The 10,563-nt window shown below is 38.3% G+C and overlaps 1 protein-coding gene across 1 annotated transcript; it reads left to right on the top strand.

The window, feature by feature from the left end:
- Window positions 1-7,211: 7,211 nt before the first annotated feature.
- Window positions 7,212-9,756, top strand: LOC102520320 (splicing factor U2AF 35 kDa subunit). The gene has a single exon (XM_032497052.1). It carries the CDS (start codon window positions 7,289-7,291, stop codon window positions 7,988-7,990), a length of 702 nt encoding a protein of 233 aa, XP_032352943.1. The 5' UTR covers window positions 7,212-7,288; the 3' UTR covers window positions 7,991-9,756.
- Window positions 9,757-10,563: the final 807 nt, after the last annotated feature.

Here is a 10,563-nt window from a genome sequence, read left to right as displayed (position 1 = left end):
AATACGTTTAAAATCAAACTGATGGATTGTTACATTGAGACACTGCAGATGGCCACAGGATATTAACGTGAAACTTTCAGATAAGGAAAGAAAGATCAGGGAATGTTTAAAATTCAATTATTATGAACTCAGAATTTCAATTTTCACCCCCTTTCTAGAATAATATGATTTTTAACATCACCAAATTTGCATGTGACTCAGCACTGAAAAAAACAAACAAAAAAACAAAACCCAAAAGAGTGTCAGATCATAAATAATTCAAACTGTGCTTCCTGTTAGGTAGACGTTTTCATTTTCTCGCTATCCCTAAACACCCTTCTAGAAAAGTGACTGTACTCTAGTTTCACTCCTTGGAAACCAGACAGTGTTCGTACAAAGACTTCTAGATTAAAATTCTTTATCTATACTGGTCGAAAGACAAAATTCCTCCCCTAAGCTAACTCACTGTAACATCCCTTTAAAATAAAACTAAGTGAACATGCTCCCTTTCTCTTCCATTACTGCTTGTAAAGTGTGTGCAATCAGGACAGGTCAAGGCGTTTCAGATGAGTGGGCAGAGAAAAGCTCAGATTCTGCTTCTGCAGGTGCACTGACTCGACAGCCCTAGCAACTCATACTTTATTATGAGCAGGTAACAGGCAAAGGAGCGGGCATCCCTATTTACAGCAACAGATGTACAATGTGGACTCAGAGATGCAACATTTGCTTTCATTTTTTGCTTCTTACTGGACAGTACTTTTGAGAAAGTTTCTTAACCCCTTCGGGCCTGTTTCCTCGTTTATGAAAATGTGCATCAAAATAGACACCACTTAGAATTTTGGTGGCTTTTGACATTGGACTGAGTCCAATGGCTAGCAATGTGATTTACAAAATTATATCCTTAGATATTCTTTCTTCATCCTTCTAAGGCTTCTAAAGAAGCATTCATGCCCTTTAAAAATTTTCCCTGACCATTAATAATGATAATAATAGCAGTTATTATTCTTTGAGCCCTTATTCTGTGGCTGTTCTAAGGATTGGCAAGGATCATCTCACTATATGTGGAAGGTTCTATTGTTACCCTCATTTTACAGATCAAAAAGCTGAAACTCAAGGAATGTAAGTTATATCATCAAGTCTCCACAGTGGTACACGGGAGAGTGAGGGCTCAGATCGAGCCATCTGAGAGGAAGTCCTCCATCTCCACATTGCGGTTTTCCACCCACACTGTGATGCTCACTGCATGTGGTACTCCTCATTCATGGGATTTACTGAACTATACCGTACTTGTCTCCCTGTCTCTACATCATCAGATCCTGGAGGGAATGGACCACTTCCACATCCAACTACAGGAGGTAAGAAATGGAAGGCACACAAAGCATTTAAAAAAAAAAAAAAACAGTGCTTGTGAAAGTTTAGCATGAAATATATTTCGATAAGAAAGAGTTAAACAGCAAAACACAGCTCTCATGACTGTGAGAATAGCTGTGGTCCGCGCTGCGGGGAATAATAGAAAATGCTACCCAGGAAGTAACTACAGAAAACGCAATCAACAGTTTATGTTCCTGCACCTTCCTCTTTAGATTAAAGTCTTAGGTGGGCAAGAATGCTTTCTCATTAATTTTTTAGCCCCCATGTCTAACAGTATGTCAGATACAAAGTAATGATTTAAAGAATGTTTATCAAATTGACCACAAATTTGAAGTATTTTCTTTATTCCAAAAGTGGGGGCAGTTTATTAAGCCCTCCATTCTGCCCAAGAAGTCAAATATGTATAGATCTTAGGAAGCTGATATTAAAATTCATGAAGAATCATAAATGTGCAAGAATGGTCAAAGTAATTCTAAGAAAGGATAGGATAGTGGCTTTGCCTTACTACATATTATATACCAAAATGCTATTAATTAGGTGAGTAGGATATGGTACAGATTTGACCAACAAGTCAATGAAAGAAAAGATTAGAAAACTGAGCTTACACATGTGTAAGACCTGTATGTATAAAATAGTAACATACTTTGTATGAATAAGTATTTCAAAGATAAATTTTGAAAGATAAATTATTGAACAAATGGCTTTGGGTTAGTTGAGTATCCACTGTGGGTGGGTGTGTAGGGGATCAAGTCAGGATATTCTCCATAGTAAGTTCTAGGTAGATGAAAAAGGAATTTGTATAAATAAAACAAAGGTATCACCTCACATTAGCCAGAATGGCCAAGATTCAAAAGTCCATGAATGATAAAATGCTGGGTAGGGTGTGGAGAAAAGGGAATCCTCCTACACTGCTGGTGGAAATGTAGTTTGGTGCAGCCATTACGGAAAACAGTATGGAGATTCTTCAAAAGACTAAGAATAGACTTACCATGTGATCCAGCAATCCCACTCCTGGGCATGCATCCAGAGAGAACTCTAATTTGAAAAGATACATGCACCCCAGTGTTCACAGAAACACTATATACAATAGCCAAGACATGGAGGCAACCTAAATTGCCACTGACAGAGGACTGGATAAAGAAGCTGTGGTATATTTATACGATAGAATACTACTCAGCCATAAAAAAGAAGAAAATAATGCCATTTGCAGCGACATGGATGGACATAGAGATCATCATTCTAAGTGAAGTAAGCCAGAAAGAGAAAGAAAAATACCATATGATATCACTCATATGTGGAATCTAAAAAAAAAAAAGAAAAAGAAAGAAAAAAGGGACACTATGAACTCATCTACAAAACAGAAATGGACTCACAGACATAGTAAACAATCTTATGGTTACCGGAGAAAGGGGCTGGGATGGGATAAATTTGGGAGATTGAGATTTACAAATGTTAGCCACTATATATAAAAGTAGATTTTAAAAAGTTTCTGCTGTATAGCACAGGGAACTATGTTCAATATCTTGTAATAACCTTTAATGAAAAAAATATGAAAACAAATATATATATGTATGTGCATGACTGGGACATCATGCTGTTCACCAGAAATTGACACACTGTAACTGCCTCTACTTAAATAAATAAATAAATAAATAAATAATAAAACAAAAGACAAAACAAAGCAAAAATAAACCCATAAATGAAAATCTAGAAAGCTGTTAGGATAAAGATACTGTGTTCTCTTTAGAGTTACTAGAATATCACAAACTTCTAAATTTCATGTACTCTGTTGTTTCTGTGTGCCTCGTGTGACACTATACTGAACACTGAATGGATCTCCTGACGTCATTATTAACTGTGGTATTGTCTGAGTGAGGTGGATTGAAATAAATATCTCATCCTTCGGAACCTCTATTTTTAAAGGAGTTTATTCAAATTTATGTTTGGATGTGGATTTGGTTGCTCTGTCTAGACATGACGCAGGTGGATCTCTTGGCATTTGGGGCCTATTATAAGTGACTAGTTGTTCTTGTCACCTTTTGCTCTGACCTCGGTGATGGGACAGTATATTTTCAGACATCAGCAAAACTTAAAAATGTGGCTCGTGTTGTAGAGGCTTATGAAAAAGGGAATGCCAAGGCACAGTTTCAGAGTTGGTTTGGTTCCTGGTGAGTGAAATACTATTATTAGTGTCATCTGCTGTGAAGGAGCATGAAACATAACACATTTCAGCAAGAGAACCCATAAGTAAGAAAATGGTTTTTTTGTGCTTCAGTGAACTTGAATGAGATTAGAAAATCAACCTATGTATTCCAATGTTAAGTCATTGTTAATATTTGGCATCATTAAAAACAAAAACATGAATATTTCACAACAAAAAGTTTGGGCAGCAATTAATGAAAGATAAATAAAAAGCAAGTACATTTTGGAAGATAAGAAACATCTGTGTTGGTTTTAGTGTGTAGGACATTATTGGATCCATTGATCTGCACCATCTCGGATAAAGTTTTGTTAACTAAATTTTGCATGAAAGTTTTGCATTTGATATTAACCATGTTGTCTTAGAAGTCTAGATAATTTATATTTATTTATCAAGGTACTTCTTAGATGTCATGTGCTCATCTTCATTGGGGCAATGATGGAAGTGCAATCGTCCCATCTCTTTCCTGAGTCATCAGTTTCTCTCTTTATTGGATCCCTCTTAACATCTTATGCACAGATGTAAAAATCAATCCTTATTTGACTGACATGAATATATTCTTTACTTATGTATAGGGAAACAATAATGAACAAAGTGTCTCTAGATGTCCCCACATCCTTCCCTCTCATGTTCTTTCCTCCACTGGGTCCCCATCACTGTGCAGCTTCTTTTCTTACCATGATTGTCAGTGACCTGCTTGTGGACATACCCAATAGTCACTGATCCTACTTGACTTCACAGAAGAATTTGACAAATTGACCATTTCTTCTTGGCTTTTTGATTGAATAGCGGTCTGATTTCCCCTGACTTCACTGGCCATTCTGCATTAGATTAAAAATATATATTCGTGGCTTTTCCTCCCTGCATAAATTCCAAATATTGGGAAATTCTAGGACATAGTATAGCTCTCCCTTCCTTTTTTATCTACAAATTATCAGTAAGTGACCTCATTCAGTCTATGGTTCATAAATTTTTTTCCCAGCCTCACTATTTCCCAATTAGGCCAAACGTACATTCATACATCTTCATGTTGTTCTGTTCTTCTTTCTTAAATAGCTTCTCCTTTGATCCAACTTCTCCAGCCAAAAAATTAGTTTCTTCTCACTCATTCATCCACATGCAATCCATCAGGAAATCCTACCAACTTTATTTCCAAAGTATATGCCAAGTACAAGTAAATCACATCATTTCAATCTCACTGTGCCCATGCTGCTTAGAGCAGTCAGCATGTTATATTAGAACCCCTGCAAAAGCCTCCTAACCTTGCTTCTGCATTCATCCCCTATAATTAATTCACTTCTCATTCAAATATCTAATTATATATATATATATAAAAGATCACGACATTTATCCCCTTATGCATCTCTTGTAGTTTCACGTCTTAGTAAAAATCCTAACACTTTTTATAACTAGAGCTCAGTTTGAACACCATCTTCTTAGAGGAGACTTCCTGATCATTCAGTCTAAAATTCTACCTGTTCCCTTGCTGTTTCTTAGCATGAAGTTCCATAACATAAGAACCTTGGCTCTCTTGTTTTCCCTCAATTTTCTTAACTGCCTTTTATTTCCTCTGGCACACATTTGCCATCTTGTGCTCTCAGATTTTTCCTAGCATGAAGTAGTCATAACAACCCATTTTATCTAACCTCAAAGATTCATGCACATGTGAAAGAGCTTTGCTAACAGTGAATTCGATTTTGCAGATGGGAAGAATTGTTACAGCTGTCAATAACAACTATTTAGCAGTTTTAATAGACATTTTGATTACATTGGTGTCAAGCTTTGCAAATTTCTTTCATTATCTCTGCTTCTATCTGATTTCCAACTTCACACTACTACAGTGACCTACAGAGATAAGACTTGATGCAGACATAAAATTGAGAGGCTCTAGAAGGCTACATAATTTACATCCTCCTATGTATCCAACCAGAATTCTAAGACTATTCTGGCTAAGACTGACCAGAATAAAACAAAACAAAAACAAAAACAAAAACTATGCTTTAAACTTTGAGGGACTCAAACTTTTCACGTGGGAACACATAAACAAATTGAGAGTGCACAGGGTACAGTTTATATTTTAATATCTGGGAGATATTTGGAAGATATTTTATATTGCAGGATATTCTAGGTTTTGGATTAACTAAATACTTGCTTAATTATTGTTCGATGAGCATGTTTTGGTAAAACCACTCAGTTGGATAACATTAAGGTAAAAAATGGGAAAGAAGAGGGTCCGTATCTCAATGTGTGAATTGGCTTTGGGGAAAATGTAACTGGAATAATAGTCCTACACATTGAGGTGATTTCCGGAGACAACATTAAACAGATAATTACAAGAAACCATGAGCCTTAGTATGTCATTAATCCTAGGAGGTTACAAAGGGTCAACTGTAAGGTTTAAAATGTGAACTTAAAAAGGTAAAGTGTTCTGATTCTTTTATGAGTTCCTCCTTCTAGAGAGTTATTAATAGTTCTCACTGACAACTGAACTGATTGTTTAACTCTACAGACTAACAGAATAACAAAATACAGGGGATTGCCACAAACAATTACCTACCTATAAGGGAGATAAAGGAATTCCCCCTCCATCTTTCCCTCTCCTTCCCAAAGGCTGTCGTTTGGGCTAAAGACTAACTTGAGTCTTGGTGCTAGGGATTGGAGTTTTTAGAAGAGTGACTAAAAAGTTCAAAAGTTCTATATGTTTTGAAATACTATTTTTCTTTTGTCTTTTTTTTTTTTGTATATTTTTAATTTTGCTGTGACGTGAGATATTAAAAGTCATTTCAGTATGTGCTGTTTGTGTCCTATTGTTTTGGCTATTCTGGGCCAGAGGAAGGAGATGAGGAAGGAGGAAGCAGGGAGGAAGGATACTCTCTGCACCAAACCCTGTGGCTCCTTTAAGAGACAAAAGTATTTGTTTGTAAGAATAATGCAGTACACCAAACTCCCTGTTGATCGTGAGGCGGGAAGCCCCATAAAAAGACTGACAGGACCCCTAGGCAGGGCCGCTGCTCTCCTCTTAGCACCGTCCAGTTCCCTGGCCCAGAAGCTTTATTTCACTTTTTGCCTCTAAAGCGGCTAACTTACACCTAGAATTCTATTGGCTCCCTGAGCTGACTCCTGATTGGTTATTACTCTCACTCCTGATTGGCTATTACTCTCACTCCTGATTGGTTATTAATCTCACTCTTGATTGGTTATTACTCTCACTCCTGATTGGTTATTACTCTCACTCCTGATTGGTTATTAATCTCACTTCTGATTGGCCCACTTCCCTAACTTCTGATTTTTTCCATTTGTAGTACTTCATTTGCATGGAGCTCATTCCTGATTAAATCGGGCTATTTCTACAAAGCTTGTTCCCTGATTGGTTGACTTCTGTTGTACTTTAGTTGCATATGATGTTGCAAAGTGTAAAACTGGCAGCCTATAAAAGGCGTGTGTAAACCTACAGACAGGGTCCAGAGCTTCCTGAGTTTTTCAGCTCTCGGAAAGCTGCTTGGTCTCTCACCCGGATCCAGGTAGCTGTCCCAACTGAGCTATAACACCGAGCTGTAACACATTTTTCCGCAACAATTGGACAGAGCTTCAGTCAACTAACCAGAATGGTGAGTGGGGCTTAAAGTCTTAGAGATTGTCTCCAAATTGTTTGTTCATAGGTGAGAGAAAAAAGAGATTGGATTCCGCGGGCGTCGGGCCGTCGGTGTCGGCAGCAGTGTCGGCGGTGGCCGGTGGGAAATGGCGGAGTACTTGGCCTCCATCTTCGGTACCGAGAAAGATAAAGTCAACTGCTCATTTTATTTCAAGATCGGAGCGTGTCGCCATGGAGACAGATGCTCTCGGCTGCACAACAAACCGACCTTTAGCCAGACCATCTTGATTCAAAACATCTATCGTAATCCCCAAAACAGTGCACAGACGGCTGGCGGCTCACACTGTGCCGTGAGCGATGTCGAGATGCAGGAGAACTATGATGAGTTCTTTCAGGAGGTTTTCGCAGAGATGGAGAAGTACGGGGAGGTGGAGGAGATGAACGTCTGTGACAACCTTGGAGACCACCTCGTTGGGAATGTGTACGTCAAGTTTCGCCGAGAAGAGGATGCAGAAAAGGCCATGATTCACTTGAACAACCGCTGGCTTAACGGGCAGCCCATCCATGCCGAGCTCTCCCCTGTGACCGACTTCAGAGAAGCCTGCTGCCGGCAGTACGAGATGGGAGAGTGCTCGCGAGGAGGCTTCTGCAACTTCATGCATCTGAAGCCCATTTCTCGGGAGCTGCGGCGGGAGTTGTACGGGCGCCGTGGCAAGAAGCGTAGGTCGAGGTCCCGGTTCCGGGAGCGTCGCTCTCCGTCGAGAGACCGCGGTCGAGGCGGCGGCGGCGGCAGACGGGAGCGCGACAGGAGGCGGTCGAGAGATCGGGAGAGATCCGGGCGGTTCTGAGCCATGCCGGTTTTATGTATGTCTGCTGGAGGCAAGTCGTGACTGGCCCAAGACTGTAGTTCTCCAACTGTGGTATCCAGATCAGCATCACCAGGAAATTTGTTAGAACTGTTGATTCTCACACCCCACCACAGACCTACTGAATCAGCCAGTGTTGAGGTGGCGAGCAGCATGTTTTTATATCTTTTTGTCTTTTGAATGATGTCACATTGTTCTTACTTTTTATTTTCCACCTGTGAGACTAATGAGTTAAAAAGAGACCAGGGATCTCTTTAAAAAGCTAAATAAAATTTAAGTAGCCAACGTGTGAAAGGCTCTGGTTAAGTAACTTTTAAGAGTCCAGGGCCCATACTTAGCAGGCAATAGTGCATTCCATAATCGCTTTTTATGTTCTTAAAACTACGGGATTTGTGAAGTCAAGCATGGAGAATGGTACAGCCATATTAAGCCACAGCTTTAGGGTTTATGTCCTTGGTCCACTCATTCTTGAGAAGATGACTAAGTATATACAAATCTATTCAATAGTTAATACAAAATATTTTCTCATTTATAGCATCCATTCACATTTGTTTTTACAGTTGATATTAGAAAAGTCTATGAATTATACGTTAGTCTCATTTTATAGTTGAGAAGAATGTGTTGAGAAAAATTATAGACCTACTCACAGTCACTAAACCGAGTACAAATCAAATCCAATTCTTCTGTTCCCATATTTTATATCCTTTCCATGTTGAAGAAATAAAAGTCCAAGGAAGAAAATAAACAGAAGTGCCAAATATAACACTTTGTATTTACCATAGAAGAGTGATAAAAATATAATTGCTGGCGAATTGAAAATTAATACATAGGAAGAAGAGAGTACAGTAAGCCAATACAATACAAGCCAACCAACTAATAGGATTCCTAAAGCAGACGTGAGAGCCCTTACATACGCAGTGTGCTCATAAAGGCTGATTGTTTTAGTGATGAGGTTTCCTAGGTTAAACTAATCATGGTTATGTATTACAGTATTCAAAGTTCTCAAATTGCCCACGAGTAATTTAATACATCTGACCTGAATGGTTGCAGGCAGTGCCAAGACACATTTGTGGAGCTGCATTATCATCTAGACTATAATGTTACATAGAGCTAATCCAAATGTTGGGTTTTTTTTTTTTTCCTCTCTCTCTAACCTTCCTTATGAATGTCAAACAGATAGTCTGATTTGGGTATCAATAAAGGCCTTTAAAGTGACTTCTCCAGAGAGGTTGCATCCCCTCTGTGCATGCACAGTGGTCCCGCAGGCTCACAGGTGGAGGCTGGCCTTGACTGACAAAAGTGGGAGAAATATTTTGCTGTGAAGGAGTTTCACCACCATAAAAGATAATTTGCTTGTCCAAAAATGAGATAAACTGAATCAGGCTTTTAATTACAAGTGCATTGGTATTTCTTTTTGCCTATTACTTTTAAATGAGATTTTAGTGCTGGAGACCTTCAAAGAAAAATAAAAATACAGTCAAAGCCTTACTACTCTTCCCACCAGTAACATGTATGCTTGAAAACTGCCTTTTCCAGTATGTTTTATTAAAAAAGTATCATTACACAGAAACATTACTGCCCCTCTAAGTAATCCCCGGTGATCATGGAGTTTAAATTTTGGGTTAATTTGCCTTAACCTCATCAAAATCTTTAATGTTATTATCTCTGTGTTTAATATCTGAAGTATGTTATGATGAAGCTTCATATTATTAAAGTGCTTGCTTGTCACTTTATCTTCTTTAAGTAATAATTTCACAGTTTAAAAAAAGTTCTTGTACCTAAAGGAGTGTTATGGAAAAGAAAATGATAGCATGGGTCCTCTAAGTATGGTTATTTAAATTAAAAAAAAATTATGCCGTGTGCAGATAGTTCCTTTAAAATCCAAGGGCACATTGGAACTTTGCTAAAATATGAAATGCAACATGAAACTAAGAATAACCTCTGTACCAAGTGAAATCAAATATAGAAGAATAGTATGCAATTCTAGTCACCCTGATTAATAGCTGGATGACTTTACATCGGTCCTTAACGTCTCCATTTCCCCATTGTTTTCCTCTGTTCTTCATGATGGCCAACTGTGTTTCCCTCACAGTTAGCCTGGGGTAATTGCTTATTGGGAAAAATGGAACCGAATTCAGTGCTAGGCTCATACAAGGACATAGTATCTGTCCATCTCGTTTCCTTCCCTGTCTGAAACTGAAGGTAACTTACCTGGGTTCTTTGTTTTATCTTAATTTAGGGAATCTTTGGATTGACTCTGACACATTAATGTGGATAATGTGAAACAACTGTTTATCACGATCTTAAACAGATTTGAAATTAATGCGAGAAGGTTACAGAGTCAGCCCTTCATGTCCATGGGTTCCTTCTCTGTGGATTTAATCAACCACAGACAAAACATATTAAAAAAAAATTCCAGAAAATTCCAAAGAGTAAAACTTGAATTTGCCTGGTTCCGGCAACTATTTACATAATTTCACTCACATTGTGTTAGGTAATATATGTAATCTAAGGATGATTTAAAATACACAAAAGGATGTGGGTAAGTAATACAC

Source organism: Camelus ferus, chromosome 15 (genome assembly GCF_009834535.1).
Source record: "Camelus ferus isolate YT-003-E chromosome 15, BCGSAC_Cfer_1.0, whole genome shotgun sequence".
Taxonomy (NCBI): domain Eukaryota; kingdom Metazoa; phylum Chordata; class Mammalia; order Artiodactyla; family Camelidae; genus Camelus; species Camelus ferus.
This window is presented reverse-complemented; position numbering and strand designations above follow the sequence as displayed.